Here is a 16,610-nt window from a genome sequence, read left to right on the forward strand (position 1 = left end):
CAAGGCAGAGTGTTTAAATACCTCCCCAGCCTGAAAGACTTGAAGGTTCCCTTGCACTTCTGCTAGAATGGAAGACATCTGGGCTCTTCTAATCTATCTACCTTATTGTCTCAGGGAAGTCTCATGAAGGCAGCCTTCCCCATCACAGGGATGTTAGAGAAATCCATTGGGGGATGGAGTTCAATGCCACTTGATGTGCAGCAAATTGGGCCACTTCACTGACTAAATGGGAATTTTGTGCATAGAGGGGAGTTCCTCAATTTGTGCATTTTTTGTAGCAATTTTCACAAATTGCACCCAAATTATGGTCAAATTTGTGTAATTTGCACATGTTCACCTGTAAATTTGTGCAGAGTTGGTCATAATTTGCAAAACTTGCTCAGAAATTCATGCAAATTGAGGAACCTTCCAAAAATGCACAATTTTTTTCCAGAGTTTGGGAAACAGCTCACAGTTCAGCTCACAAATGCAAAGTGGTATATGCCACAGAATACCACCAAGTTCAAAAAAGAACTGTATTCCCTAGTGATGGACATCCCTACTCTTCAGATGTGTTGGACTACAACTATGCTGGATGAGGGATAATGGGAATTGCAGTCCAGCACACCTGAAGAATTCCAGATTGAGAGTGGCTACATTCAAGCTATGGGAAGAGTCTCCATGTCCTGGCCCTCCAGATGTTTTGGCCTACAACCCCCATCAGACCTAGCCAGCATAGCCATGGTAAGGGATGATGGGAGTTGTAGCCCAAAGCATTTGGAGGGCCCCATGTTGCTCACCCCAGTCCTATGCAAACTCCAGACAAGTATCTTTAAAATAGCTGATCTTCAAGTGTGCTGCCCCCATTTCCTGGCACTTCTGGGCAGCTGCCAGACCCCACTGCTGAGCCCTCCTTAACTCTTATTTCTGGCTTGGCATTCAAGGCATTGCCAGATGGCTGGATTTTCTAATTGCCACCTTTCTAATTTCCCAAAATGCCTGCAGCGTACATTTACACTGACACAGTGTGGGAAGTTAAAAGTGTGGGAAGACCCCAAAGACCAGTGCTTTTTGGAGCATTGTTGCTGCCACTGGTGCTGTGTGCAGTACCAGAGTGGATGATAGGATCTCTGGAGCTACATATCTCCTGCTGCCCTGACAGATGAAAGGTCCCTGCCCTGGGTTCTTGAGAGCACCAGTTCTGCTGGTCAATCACCCACCCTAGCTGTGGTTTTAACAGCTGCTTGGTTTGCCCGTGGTAATGTTTCTCTCTGTGCCATGAAAAGCTTTGTGTGATGATGACACCACATCAAGGTACATGAACAGGTACATCTTTTCTGGTCAGTTGGCAACTCAATTCAGGGATAAACTCCACCAAACTCAGTTGAACTTACTTCCTAATAAATGGGCACCGTTTGAGGCTGTTAAAGTCAGGATTTGTATGCCTGCAGAAGTAACTATGTCAGATCTATTTCCTTTCTCCCGCTAATTTGCAGCAGACGTGTTTACCTGGTACAGGTCCTCCAGCCAGATATGGACACTCTCTTCAACTGCTAAGGGTACTTCAGATAACTATTAAATATATTTATTCAAATTAGTTATGAAAGATTAAACACATAGGAGCTCAGTCTTCGTTTACATGTAAAGGATGTGGTCTGAGTGAGTGTTGAATGAGTGATTTGTTCAGTGGGGATAGGAGTCCATTACTGATGTAAAACAGAGTCCATGCACAATTCCCTCAAAAATGCATCACTCTGCTGTATTAACAGCAATGGGTAGGATTGACAACTGATCAGAAACTGGTCTGGTCTTGGGTCAACAGGCCAATTTTTTCAAGTATATTAGGATGGCCAGATGTAAAAGAGAACAGGGATTCTTCACCTTTCATAGTTTTGTAGAAGAGGGAATTTCAACAGGTGTTGTAGTACAGATGGAGGCTGGTTGAAATGTTAACATCAATCCTAGAGAACAGGGTGATCACATGTAAAGGGAGATAGAACTTCTGTATTTTTAACAGTTGTATAGAAGAGGCAATTTTGGCAGGTGCATCATTGTCATGCCGGCATGAGAGAGGGAGAAAGACTATGGGTGCTTCCAGACAAAGGACCTCTAGCACTAACGCTCAAAAGGCATCTGGTAAGAAAAGAAAAAAAGATGAAAGAAGTGGTAGGAAAACAGGAGGACTAAAATGGAAGATGTTGTTGTCAGGATCTCCTGTAAAATTCCACAAATGAGGCAGAGTGATTGCAAAGCAAAAGCCTCATCTGGAAGCACCCTGCATCTCTGAACTGTAAATATCTAGAAGACGTATGTCTATAACAACTATGGTATTAACATTATAACATGTTTCTTATTTTGGGTTATAGTCATTGATAGATCTAGATAATGCAAAAATTAATTGTCTGGACCTAAGGTAGTGATGTGCATGGAGTACTAGGATGGTTGGGAATGTAAATCCTTGATGGTAGACATGGCAAGAAATTCATTTGAAATATCACATGGATCTTAGATCCACAAACAGATGGACTATAGAATAGTCATATGGTATCATGATACCACAATGCAGTATTCTGTTACTGGTAGGTGTCAGTACCTTATGTTTCACAGTAAGGCTACAGTAGTGTATTCTCAGGAGCAGTTACGGTACAGTTCAATTCCCCCTCTCTTTACTTTTGCAGAGAAACAAGAGGATTTATATCACACACACACCCTGCCAAATATTCTATCTCTGTGTATTCTTACCATTCCTTTTCACTGAACAGAACAAGCACTTTGAAGAAATTAAGAACTCCATCACATCTAGGTCGAAACGCGTGGCTCCCGTCGCTTCTCTGTCGTCACTCCGACATCACTTCCTGAGAACAGGAAGTAATTAGGCCCATTCAGTCTGGTAGGAGAGCGCAGCAACCAGACTTTTTCGGGGGGGGGGGGGGTTGCGGCGCAACAAAGGCCAGAAGGGACGGAAGACATGTGAGAGGAAGACAACGCCATGTGAGCAATCCGTGACTGTCCAGTAATGAGCGTGCAGTAAAACGCTAGAGCTTTAAGTCTTTGACCCCTGGTTTTTGACTGCAGGAGCCACATATATAAGTAGACTTTCAGCCCATTTGCTAAATCCATGGTTTTAGTTTAGTTAGACACGTACACACATACACACAGAGAGAGTGAATGAGTGTGTGTAGTGAGTTGCAATGAGTGTGTGTAGTGACTAGTGAGATGCTACACACACACACACACCCCTCTATACACATATATGAAGTCATATCTGGATTGCAAAGCATGTCTTTTAGATATGCTTGATAGTAATAAGATGAACTGGTTTGTTGGCTTTATAATGCTCTAGTCATTGAAAGACTAAACATTACATAAGTTTAGTCCTCCTGAATCCACAAAACCACATTATTGAGAATGGTCTGTAACGTACCCTTTCTGAATCTTACTAGATTGATTGCAGAAAGAGGATTAAATTTTGAAATAGTTTTACCCAGAACATAGATGAATGACAGCTTGATCAAGGTGTGGCTGATTCAGGGGGGGGGGCAGGGGGGGCTCTGCTTGTTCACCTGGGAATTGCAATTACACATGGAGCTTTTGTCCAGGCAAGAGGTGTGGGTAATGGTTGATCTAAGGGGCTTTGGCAATGGTAAATAAATGCTTAGGACACAGTGCAAAATCTGCAGTGGCTGTGCATAATATCAAGAAACGTGGCACTGTGCTTGAGCCAGAGGATGTCTCCTGATGACACAAAGCTTCATGCAGAGTGCTTCTATGGCACAGAAATGACTTTGTGGAGGGCTGGATTGAGGTGGAATTGGGGCAATTCATCTATTTGACACAATCCTGCTGAAACTATTTTAGTTACCATGGAGAATGAGATGGTTGTCCTGGTTCAGTGCTTACAATCCTAGAGGTCTGCACTGTTGGAAGTGTGGGTGCAACTCAGTCAGCTTCAAAAAGAAAAGAAAAAAAGGCTGATGTGTCTGCATGGAAAGAGAATAGACAGAGGAACTCCAAGCTTCCTAGACAGTCCTCTGATCTATGCTGATCTTCCTTCTGATGCCAAACTGATACTCTTAGTGTTGCTGACCTCACTTCCTACTTCCTTCTTCTTTATGCTCTTGTCTCTCAGAAAGGAGACATCTCTTTAGGTGTCCCTCCATCTTGAGTTGGCGACCCTCCTATACCACATGTATTTCCTGCAATAAATGCAAGCTTTCTTATTCCTTTGACTGAGCGGGTGTCTTGATGGCGTTGCTTTGCTGCTCATTCCTTCAAAACCCCATGGTATTGCAACTTCAGGGTGGGAGTGGCAAATCTCCATAGCAGGAGGGAGTGTGGGCTTTCTGTGTTGTGCTGGCAGCCATTCAGTTCATCGAGTCCACCCTCTGCCCTGCCATCCCGCGTGTCCCCTTGACCTACTGTGGGCCTTGATCCACCCCCAGAACTCCACCAGCCTCAATCTGAAGTGAGGTCACCACCAACAGTCAGAGCAGAGAAGGTGGTGACCTCAGACTAAGAGAAAAAGTTGCGGTAGGTCAGCAACTTTCTAAGTGGACAGTTTTGGGAGAAAAGCCCATGGCAAATTGGCGGCTGTGTCATATAAACTAAGCAGCATCACTCTGCAGCCACCATGGGGTATGCAGGTTGTATAGACAGCCCACTAGAGTCTTCAGTACATGGAAAGTGTAGGATTCCACAAAGTTCAGCCTTTGTTAGGGTTTCTGCCGACATGCGCTGACCACAAGAATCAAGTGGATGCTCTAAAAAGTGGCCCAGTTTTTCTCAGACTGATTCAGAGGTCATCTGCTTCGACTCAAGTACCAAACCTGAGACTAGATTTGGAAATCCAAGGCCTCGTACCTCCCATTGACTATCATGTGGAATAATAATAATAATAATAATAATAATAATAATAATAATAATACAGCTGTAATGTTTTATCTTTGTCAGAATTGGATGAAATTTGCAGGCATAGTATCCCCTTAAAAAGTGTATGTGTATGTGTGTATGTATGTATGTCAGATTATGCGTGCCAAATCTCAGGGAGGAAAATAGGTGCAGTTGTTTTTGTGCTAGGGACCTTTATATTTTGATTTTTCTTAAAGGGAAATTTCTTGGCAGATTTGGGTAAAATGTGTAGGGAGTATCAGAGAGTATCAAGTCTGTCAAGTTTCAGTTGAATAAGTGTGTGTGTGCGTGCACACAAGAGCAGACTTTATATTTTGAGGCTATCCAAAAAGGACACCCTTATTATTCTCCTATATTCTTTGTGGACCATTTGTTCTGAAAATGGCAGAAAGCCTAGAGGTGGCCCTAAGTTAGAAACCTGAAGGTTTCAGGATGATAGGTATAGCAGTTTATGTAGAAGGAGAGTCCTCAAATGAATGAAAATTTTACATTCAAATGTTTTAGCAGCAAGCATCACTTAGATTTTCATCCACCTTCAGGGAAATGATCAGAAGAGCAGGAGGACTTATAGTGGAGATAATTTCCCTGAAGGTGGATGAAAATCTAAGTGATGCTTGCTGCTAAAACATTTGAATGTAAAATTTTCATTCGGACCCTACAGGTCTGAATAGCAGAGTATTTCACAGAACTCATGATGACTCTTGATCTATCCTGAGTGGTACTAGTTTGGACATTGGGTTCTCTGGATCCATGCTGAAGGAGACATTTGAAGTTTTCTAAATCAACCACTGAATAAGACTATCTAGTTGAAATGCATTGGCAAATAACAATATTAACTTGAATAGTTTGCCTTTGAAAATCCCCCCTGACACCATGGAAAGAACAAAAACCAGGACAAATCCGGGGAAATCCTGACAGTTGGTCACCCTACCCCTAGCTCACTTTTGCTGGCAGGGGCTCTCAGAGAAGGACCCCTGAGGAGATAGGCAGAGATAGGCATCAGCTGCCTAAGACAGAAATGGTGGAGAAAGGCAAGACAATGAGGTCACAAAGGCCCCAGGGAGAAACTTTCTTGGTGACCTGGAGGAAGAGGATGGGAATCAGTGAGGAGCAACCAGCAGGCCAGGCCTGTTGAGTCAGGAGTGGGGAGGGGAAAGAGCACCTGACCAAGTCAACCCGCCATCTCTACCCACAGCTCTTCAGTCTCATGGAAACTCAAGTGGCCATCTTGAGGGTACAGCTCGTCTTCCAGGCTTTTACTCAGATCCTCTTGAAGCCAGCTCCACCCTGCTGGCCCTCAGGTAAAATCCAGCCCATGCTAAGACCTCCAGCAGCAACTACCATGATGTGGTCTCCTCTTTCTCCACTTTTGCGCATGGTGACTGTGTTCTTAATCCTCCAAGTCCCCACCGCCAACGCCTTCATCCACGCCGTTTGCAGCCACAACTCCACCACTTTTGATTTCGGGGCCCTGCCCGCGCTTTTTGGGCCCCCTCTTCCCGCAAGGGGCCTCACGGGATTCCTGATCGAGGCGATGCCCGCGGACGCCTGCCAGCCCATCGAGGGCCCGCCGAACACCTCCTCCATCTTTGTGGCGCTCATCCATCGGCACGACTGCTCCTTCGCCACCAAAGTCCTCCACGCGCAGCAGGCAGGGTTCCGTGGGGCCATCGTGCACAACGTGGACTCCCAAACCCTCGTGAACATGGTGAGCGAGGTGAGCATCCAACGACACGTCCACATTCCGTCCGTGTTCACCGCAGACGTGGCTTCCAAGATCCTGAAGCAGCTTCATCGCTCTGGGGAACTGTCTTCGGTGGTTCTGGTGCCGGAATATTTCCACTTCACCTGGAAGGGTTCTTCTGGGATGGCCCAGATTTCCTCCTCGTCCCCTTGCCGGTGCCACATCCAGCTGCCTGGTCCCTGCTCACGGATGACGTCTCTCCGTACCTGTTGGATGATTTGCATCCCCGTGTCTACCTTGATTGCCTGTCTGCTGATTGAGAAATATCTATCGATGTGCAAAAAAAGGAAGACGTGGAGGAGAACCCCTCGTTTCCTGGAAAATGGAAGCGGGCTGGTCCGCATCTCATTTACTAGTTCCAAGTACCAAGAATGCGCCATCTGCTTGGACAGGTACATGGAACATGACAGTTTGAAGGTCCTCTCGTGTTCGCATGCCTTCCACAGCAAATGCATCGACCTCTGGCATATCTCCCAGACCAGGAGTAAGACCTGCCCTCTCTGTATGCAGAAGGTGAAGGTGGTCACCCGATTGCAAGCGGTGAGGTTGTGGAAAGACGGGACGAGGGAAAACAATTGGACTTTGTGGTCCGGCAAAGGTAAACCTGCCTCTGATGACCAGCACCCATGTTTGCTGCTCTCACAACGGCTCCCTCCCCAATTCTGACCATAGACCGAAAGAGGAGGGCCTGTAGTCCCCTCCGTTGGAAGACCAGAAGGGGAAACCAACCATGGAGGACAGAAGGACTTGGTAGCACATGAAATGTGAAGTTGCATGGTTTTAATTATAATTATTATGGACACGCCCCTCTACCTTGGCCACCTGTAACCACTGGAGAGCCCCAGCAAACGGAAGAAGCAAGACCTAAAGGCAATCCCAATGGGTAAATCGATTGTAGGACGTTCTCATTCTCTGCTCTGCCCTGTTCCATTTTCATGCCAACGTAACATAAAACAGTTAAAACAAAATTTAAAAGAAGCAAAAAACAGAGATTCAAGGCTGCATATTAAGGAAAGGCTTCTTGGAATAAAGATGTTTTCAGGAGGCGCCGAAAGGAGTACAAGGTTGGCGCCTGCCTGACCTCCAGAGGCAGGGAGTTCCACAGGAGGGGCGCCACCACACTGAAGGCTCCTCCTCTGGTGGATTCCAATCGGAGGATGGATCTAGGTGGAACCACCAGGAGCAGGCCCTCGGATGACCTCAGTGATAGGGTGACCATATTTGGGAAACCAAAAAAGAGGACTCCTAGTGTGTGTGTGGGGAAGCAGCTTTCTGAGTCCTGCAGAAAGTACGTTATTCCCCCGCCACCTTAAAGAACCCGATTGGAGTGGAGGAGGGGAAAGGATTTCATTCTGCACCACCACCATCCACTCCAATTGGGGCCTTTTCTATAATGTCCATGAATGACCCACTTTCCCCTTTAAGACCTCAATTGGAGCTCGGGGTGGGGGAATGATGTGCCTCAAGAAAGCATGTCATTCCCTCCTGCCATGCTAATGGCAGCCTTAAAGGGGAAGGTGTGTCATTCCAGGACATTATTGAAAATTATAGAAAATCCCCCCTGACACCACGGAAAGAACAAAAACCAGGACAAATCCGGGGAAATCCTGACAGTTGGTCACCCTAGTCTAAATCAGCCCCTATTGTGCCAATGGGAGCTTTCTTCCTATTGTGATTTGCAGGTCTGGGCCACCCAAAATTTGAATCAGGACCGCAGCTGGTGGTGAACAGTTAAACAACAAAAACAACCACCCAGCTCCCAATGATGCAGATCCAATCCGTACTTAGATCACCTACATTGGCAGCTTGCTAAACCAAAATCAGCTACACAAGTCCAAGTGAAATGAACAAGGTCACATGAGAAAACACTTGTCTTTCTTTTTGGGTGTTGGAGTCCAGTGGGCCCTCAATTTTAATCCAGATTAAAAAAAGACCTGTACCCCAATTATTGAAAGTTTGACAAACAGATATAAACCATGCTGTGCTTGCAGCACAATCCTACGAGGAACCTTATACTTGAAAACAATTCGAGTCGAAACCAGGAATGCCCATCGCCTGTGTCATTGACTTCAGTGCAACTCAAAATGTAGGGTTTGTGGAAGTAAACCGACCTCTGTTATTTTGGTTCTACAATATTTCAGGAAATGTATAATTATATGGCACAGGGATGGTTTATGATGTCATTTTTACACACCGTGATTAGCCAGCTTCTGTGCAGGCTACAGATTAGCTAGCTTCTGTGCAGGCTCACGATAAGATAAGGGTTGTTCCCAGCAAAGAGCTTCCATGCTGCAAAAGTCAGGAAGCCTACAGTGCTAGCAGAAATCCCTTCCTCACGCATTTGCTGGTGTTGCGTTTCCATAGGGCAGAGTGAGTCAGCCACCTCAGGAGGCAGATGCTGGAGCGTTGGGAGTGGGGGCAGCGGTGCCAGCATCCTCTCTGTCTGCTCCTCTTGTATCCCCCTGGCCATTCTCTCTGTTGGAGGTCAGAGCTGTGTGCTGCACAGACTGCCCAGTCCCCCCTAAGCTAGCCTGTGGTCCTCAGATGCAGTGGAAGATTGCTGTCCCATCACCACTGTTAAACTATGATTCAACTGCCAGCCTGGACAGCTTCTATAAGTGGAATTAAGAGGGTGCCATCTTGTCCTTTTCCTTAAACAGCAGAATGCTTTGGTTGATCTGTGCTGTGTATATATCAGGGATAGTCAACCTGGTGCCTTCCAGATGTTTTGGACTACAACTCCCATCAGCTTCAACCAGCATGGTTAATGGTTAAAGATTATGAGAGTTGTAGTCCAAAACATCTGGAGGGCACTAGGTAATTTCCCTGGTAATTATCAACATGAAATCTTCCTTGTATGTCACACAAGGCCTAGGTGGCCAAAATGAGATGTCAAATTACAAGGAGATTTGAAATCAGAGATTATGGCCCTTAGTTCTTTTGTAAATGTCTTACCTCCCACTCAAAAATAATCCAATGTGATAGTGAACAGGAGATAGATGGACCCTGATACTGATTTTCGCCCTCCGGAATGCTGACTGACACATTTGCACAATTTAAATAGCAAAGACTTACATCAAAAAATTGAAGTTCACCTTTTTGAAATCTAATAATCTTCATTCGTTTTTTTAGTAAATCCTCTTATCTTGTATTTGTACTAAATCACATATTTCCTTGATTTCAAATACTAATAAAATAAACAATATAATGAAAAAGTTTGGGCCCAGTTGTGAAAACTGGTAGCCCTTTATCATGCTTCTGATCCAAATAGTAGCTTCCCTAGTGGCTGTTTTAACAATGAAGCACCAGTCAGATATGAGGGGAAAGGTTGGTTTAGGAAGTACCAACTAATGTACGGCCCCTATAATGTGTTGACTGTTATGGACCAAATCACTTGCACAGATTCTGTTAGCCTCCAGGCTGTTATTTGGATGGAGACCATCATCATAGGGACTGGTACAGGCCCCATGATTTGTGGATGCCTTGAATAAGCAAATACCTGACACAGATAAATTCCCTCTGCTTGAAGCATCCAGGGAACTTGCTTATGGGAAAATCTGAATTCTCGTTTGTTCCTGGTGTTTGTCTCTTGAGTTCAAACAATATATACATGGGAGATCTGCCTGGGATCTTAGGCCAGCCATAACTCCAGTTTACCATGTGTTTTGGGTTATGTCTCCCTCTCTCACACATTACAGGGCATGTCTAGACCTAGGGAGGGGAGGGGAAGGATCTTGCGATATGGTGATCGCAAGATCCTCCCCCTCAATCCACACATGGTGCACGATGTCCCGGGAGGGAGAGGATGTCACGCCCACCATTTTGTTTTGTTTTTTAAATTGAAGATGGGTGCACGAGCGCTCCATCGGAAAGGTAAGATTTTGGGTTTTTTTCAAAAAAGATCCCGCTCCCCCCTTCCACCCCAATGAGCACAGAACTCCTGAAGAGCTCCATGCCCTATGCCCAGTTCCTGGCTCCTTGCATTTACTCATGAGGAGCTGGGACGAAACTGGGATGGCTGGTCACACGTCCCGTGGTCTCGGGATGATCCTGAGACCATGGGAAAAGTCGGGATTAAAGTTGTTCCAGTTATCACCGGGAAAGGAAAGGATCATCCCTTCCTGCCTACGGGATCCCCTGTGTGTCATGTGGCTGTACAGGGATGATCCCGGGGTGATCCCCTGCATAACCCCTCATCTAGACATGCACACAGTGACCACTTTGGAGACACAGCATGGACAAATCTGAGCTAGTCTTTTGTGTAATGTGCGTAAGTAGCTCTTCATATGAGCTCAGCGGTCTACTTTTAAGATTAGGATGTTCCCCCTGAGCATTCCTCTTTAATATGTTACATCACATCCTAATGAGAGCCATTGTGGTGTAGTGATTGGAATGCTGGGCTAGGACTTGGCAAAGCAGGGTTCAAATCCTCACTCAGCCATGGGATGAAAAGTAGATTATAAAGAAATAAATACATATTACGGCTATGTGTCAAATCCTGACACCTTTCAGCAATTCCGAAAATACTGGAGCCAGACATTTGGTAGGTTATTAATGACTGCATTAAATTCAGTGCTTATTCACTTCCTGAACCCACACCAGATCCCTGATTAGCGCAGTTCCTCTCTGTGAGCATGCATTTTCTCGTTCCACAGCTTTCCTTTCCTGTCATTTTTGAGGCAAAATGCATCTATCATAAGATGCTAGGAGCTACTCTAGAGTTAATGTGTGTTCTCTCAGAAGACAGTGATGAAGAAAGGATCCTGTACTCAAACAGGGTTTTACAGGTTTCCGCAGACTGTGGAAACTAGTAGCAGATGACCTCTACCTCCACGCCCCAGCAGCCCACACATGGCTAAATCTTGAAGTTCAAAAAGACGACTCGCCCTTGGCTGTAGAAAACCAAAGCAAGATTCCAAGGGGGCTTTATTGCTCCCTGTAGAGAATATTTATGTAAATGTCAATGCTGCACTTGAGGCTAGGACTTATTGCTGACTTCAGCAAATTCCTAACTTGGCCGAAGGATCCTTGTAATCCTTATTATGTGCTGATTTGCAGAAACAGTGTGTAAATATGTGGGGTTAGTGCAGACTAGTTCTTTGCAAATTCCAGAGCTAGAAAAGAACCATGTCCTACTTTAGTGCACAATATGTCTCTCCATAGAGCAAGAAATGTCTTGCACTTCTCAGGGGCCTTTGCAATATATAGAAGCTTTCCCTTCAGGGCTAAACAACTAGCTTTTACTCACCATGTGTTGTTGTTGTTGTTATAGCATATACCCTTTTCTATTTAACAGGCCCAGGACACATCGAAAGAATCAGATCATAATAGTTTGCATAAACTAGAATGTTTCTTAACCTGGTTCCCTTGATGTGGATCTGCCTGAGAGAGCTGAGGAAGGTGACTTCAGGAAATGTGGATGTTGGGATAATGGTTGTTCTGCTGCAATTGATTAATGATTAGAAAATGTTGACCTAGAGAGGTCCTTACATAGATGTCAAAACAAAATGAAAGAACAGAATCCCTATAATTTAAAATACATGGGATGAAACCCATTTATTTCTCATTAATCTTGTAGTGCGGTGGCCATTCTGCTTTGGAACAATAACAGGGGAGTGACCATCCCAGCTGGGTGCTTGACTAGAAAAGTAATTAGAAAAGTCATTGTGAATCCAATAGATATGGGCCTTAAGTGGAAGCATAAATATTTATTGCAAACATGAGAATATTTCAGTGGGGTGTGGCTTATGCATGCCATCTTTCCTATTTTGTCTTGGAAATGGGGTACTTTTGCATGTTCCCTAGGATACCAGTCCTCTTATGAATCATGCACCCTTGCTCTTTGATGGAAGTTGGGCTGGGATAATACTGAAAGAACCATGTAAACAAGACAAGTAATAGCAAATTCAGCTGAATGTAAGCACCTGCTCCCTTTCCACAGAAATGGGATGTCCTTCCCAGCACTTCCTATCCATTAGATAGTGAAATCAAACACTGATTTAACATGAATTGTTTTTAAATGGATCAAATTCTGATTGAGTGTATTGATTTTTATATAAGTATTGTCTTTGTATATTTTTATTTTAATGTAAAAGTTAAAAGCACGCTTTATTGTGGCCATTGGTGCTTTCATTATAGTTATCCTGATACTCTATGGAAGCAGGACAAAATATTGTTTGTTCTCCAGCCACATAGGGGGAGGGCAAAATTTCATTTATTCCAGGAATGGGGAATGTGTGGCCCTCCACATGTTGGATGGGAGTTGCAGCCCAGCAACATTTGGAAGGCCACATGTTCCCCATCCCAGATTTATTACATGCAGTTTCATTCATTTTATTTCTATACCACCCAATAGTCAAAGCTCTCTGGGCGGTTCACAAAAATGACAAACCCAAAGTACAACAGAATGGGCCTGTTCAGACAACACAATAAGCCATTGTTAGGTCGCAGTAAATGGTTAGTGAGCATGTTTAAATCATGGTTGTGTAGCCACCGTGGTTAAGAATGGTTCATAGAATATGCTAAGTCATGGTTCACGTGACATGCTTAAGCTATAATGTTCAGTTCAAAATGCTTAACCACCGTGGGTTAATGTGTCTTTTGAGGGTGGTCATATTGTCCTCCTCTTTGGTTTCCAAAATATGGTCAGTCTAATCATAAACACTGGTTAGACAGGATTTGAAAGATTTAAGGTGCAATCCTATGCATATTTAGACAGAAAAAAAGTCCTAAAACTCCGAGCATTCCCTGGCTGGGGAATGCTGGGAGTTTTAGGACTTCTTTCTGTCTAAATATGCATAGGATTGCGCTCTTACAGTTGAGATTCATGAGCATGGTTATGCTCACGTGAACATCCATCAAAACAGTTGGAATCCCTGCCTATAATGAGGCTCTGTGTGCTTTGTGGATACAATTGCACGTAAAACATTCCCCAGCACCGAAGAGAATGGGGCAGCCTCTGCTTCTGTGAAATTGTGTGAGCATCAGAGCCCAATGGCAGTTGGGATTTTGACCAATGTATTAAGGTGTAGAGTTCTATGTAAAAAATTCGTAAGTGGATTATCAAATTAGTGAAGCATCTGGTAAGCATATATTAATCCGTTATAAGCCACTTATACATTGCTGGAACCTTTCCAAGAGTGGCTTCTTGCCTTTTGGAATGACTATTACATTCTTTTGAGATGGAGTATTACACTCGTTTCCCCCTTGAATTTGGAATTTCTCTTTCCCAAGCCAGTTCCACACCACCATAATTCATTTCCCCCCTTTGATCTGGGAGAAAAGTAAGATGTTTCATTTAAGGTTGTATGTTTCAGTCCTAAACTAACAGTAGCTCAAATCTGCAAAGCAGGAAAGCAAGTATGTACTTGCACTTAAGATCAGGACCAGCATCATGGGTTGGCATCTTCAGGCACTGGCCAAGGCCCATGCTTCAGCGGGGGAACCTGCAGACCCATGGTTCTGCTGTTGCCTGTTAATCTGTCCTCTCCAAGTGAGCAGCAACCTCCATATGCCTTGACCTTTTCTTCTTCTGGGAGATGATGCAGTTTGGGCCCAGACAGAGAGGCAAGCCAATGGCCAGTGGCAAGGAGGAGGAGATGGATGCATGTGGAGAACAAGGCCCACTGTGAGCAACATGCAACTGGAACTGCTGAAGGTATTTTAACATATGCCACAACATTTGATTAGGGAAATGTTATAACAAGCATGGCTGGCATCAAGGGTTGGTATGGTGGGACAGCTACCAAGGGCCCACAGCCCAGCAGGGGCCCCCTGACAAGAGCCCCCAGACTTACTCCTCTTTGCCATTGTAACTTGCTTGTTTACCTTCCTCTTGCTTTGGCAAAAACAATGGTAGTAGTGAAGAGAAGCAGTAGACACCATGGCCTGCTCCCTCACTGGCACTCTGCCCACCAAGCAAGCTAATGGCAGCAATGATGTAAGAAAGAATGAGGAGCAATAGCAGCTGGTGACCATGTTACTCCACTTCTGAAATCTCTTCAGTGGCTTCCAATTCACCTCAGAATCAAGCTTTTCATAGTCTAGCTCCTTCCTATCTTCCTCTCTCATCTCATACTATTGCCCCACTCGTGCTCTTCGCTCCTCTGATGCCATGTTTCTTACCTGCCCAAGGGTCTCTACTTCCCTTGCTCAGCTTCGTCCATTTTCTTCCGCTGCCCCTTACGCCTGGAACGCTCTTCCAGAACATTTGCGAACTACACGTTCAATCGCAGTTTTTAAAGCTTAGCTAAAAACTGTTCTTCTTTCTAAAGCTTTTAAAACTTGATTTTGATCTTACTTTTATACTGTTAGTTTTACTCTACCCTGTGCCTGTTTGGTGCATTCTCTTCCCCTTCTTATTGTTTTATTATGATTCTATCAGAATGTAAGCCTATGCGGCAGGGTTTTGCTATTTTATTGTTTACTCTGTACAGCACCATGTTCACTGATGGTGCTATATAAATAAATAAATAAATAAATAAATAAATAAATAAAAATAGTGACAATGGCTGTGAGAATGTAGGCTAGGCCTAATCTACACCAAGCAGGATATTGCACTATGAAAGCAGTATATAAAAGGCAGGAGCTACACCAAGCTGGATATGGTGGCATGAAAGCAGTATATGGTATGTGTCAATGAGCCCCAACAGTTGTCAGTGCACTTCAATTCCACTATAAAGCAAAAGTGTGGCTCCTGCCTTTTATACTCCGCTTTCATACTGCTATATCCTGCTTGGTGTAGATTAAGCCCTAGTCACTGAGGGTGGACGCCAACTGAGGGTGCCTTGTCCAAGGCTCCACCAAAACCGGGGACCAGCACTGACAATAAGTAAACATCAAGGAGACATACATTTCCCAAAAATAAAGAAAGCACATTTATACCTCCTAAATTAGTTTCTATTGTCACACAACATTTAACTATGTTCACGGTAACAGTTCAGTCACATGTACATGGGATCATCCCCATTGGACTCTATGAGTTTGTACTGCACCACTACATACAATGCTCTACTTCATGTCAGGGTTATCCAACTTTCTTCAACCTGTGGGCACATTTGGGAATTTGAGAAACTGCTGTGGGCACCACCACAAAATGCCTAATTAGTCGGTGACTAGTTTGGCATTTACCTGTCATGTCTATGGATCTTATTCAGCAAAAATTTGCTTTGTGTCTCTTGGACACAGCTCTATCTCTTTAATAAGGGATGGTCTAATTCAGATAATTGCTGGCAGTACAATACACCTAATGCTTCTTTTAAATATATGTTTTGGCAATGTCCAATAGTTGCTTTTCTGGGGGAGGAGTTTAATACACAGATTTTTTTTTGTACTGGAACAGTCTTTAATTCACTGATGTACATGCTCTTTTAAATTATTTACCAGCTTCATGGGAATTAACAAATGGTCAGCGTAAATGGATTCTCTGTGCTCTTTTGACAGCTAAAAGACAGATATGACAACATTGGAAGGATAAACACTTACTTCCTATAATGCAATGGATTGAGGGTATAGACTCCACCTACAACTGGATATTTATTGGAATATTTGGTCCGCTTTTGTTGTATTATTGCTAGAAAGATTTGATATGTATTCATTGCTATGGATCCATGTATGTATATTTTTAAAAAGGAAAAAATAATAACAAAAAAGTTTTGCAGGTATCTGCAGGTGCCCATGGGCTCTGTGTTGGGTACCCCTGCTTTATGTATATTGGATGGACAGCTTTCCTGTTTGCTTGGTTTTTTTTGCTCTGCTGCCAAATTAATAAGGCATCAAGTTTGATTATTTCAAATTATTCCTACAGGGACAAAGGCAGCACCATTCAATTTATGTTGCAATTCAGTTTATTAAAAATATTCATGGTTAATTAAAAATTGAAGTCCTGCAATTAGGCTATTATTTTCTCTATTAAACTAATTCATTGCAATCACAATTCAGGTTTATAAGATGTACTTACCACAACCAATTCTGTTTCATA

General features: G+C 43.9%; 1 protein-coding gene across 1 annotated transcript; it reads left to right on the forward strand.

Moving 5' to 3' along the window:
- The first annotated feature begins 6,232 nt into the window (after nucleotides 1–6,232).
- Nucleotides 6,233–7,297, forward strand: LOC134394166 (E3 ubiquitin-protein ligase RNF167-like). The gene has a single exon (XM_063119374.1). It carries the CDS (start codon nucleotides 6,233–6,235, stop codon nucleotides 7,295–7,297), a length of 1,065 nt encoding a protein of 354 aa, XP_062975444.1.
- Nucleotides 7,298–16,610: the final 9,313 nt, after the last annotated feature.

The sequence above is a fragment of the Elgaria multicarinata genome, chromosome 1 (genome assembly GCF_023053635.1).
Source record: "Elgaria multicarinata webbii isolate HBS135686 ecotype San Diego chromosome 1, rElgMul1.1.pri, whole genome shotgun sequence".
Taxonomy (NCBI): Eukaryota; Metazoa; Chordata; class Lepidosauria; order Squamata; family Anguidae; genus Elgaria; species Elgaria multicarinata.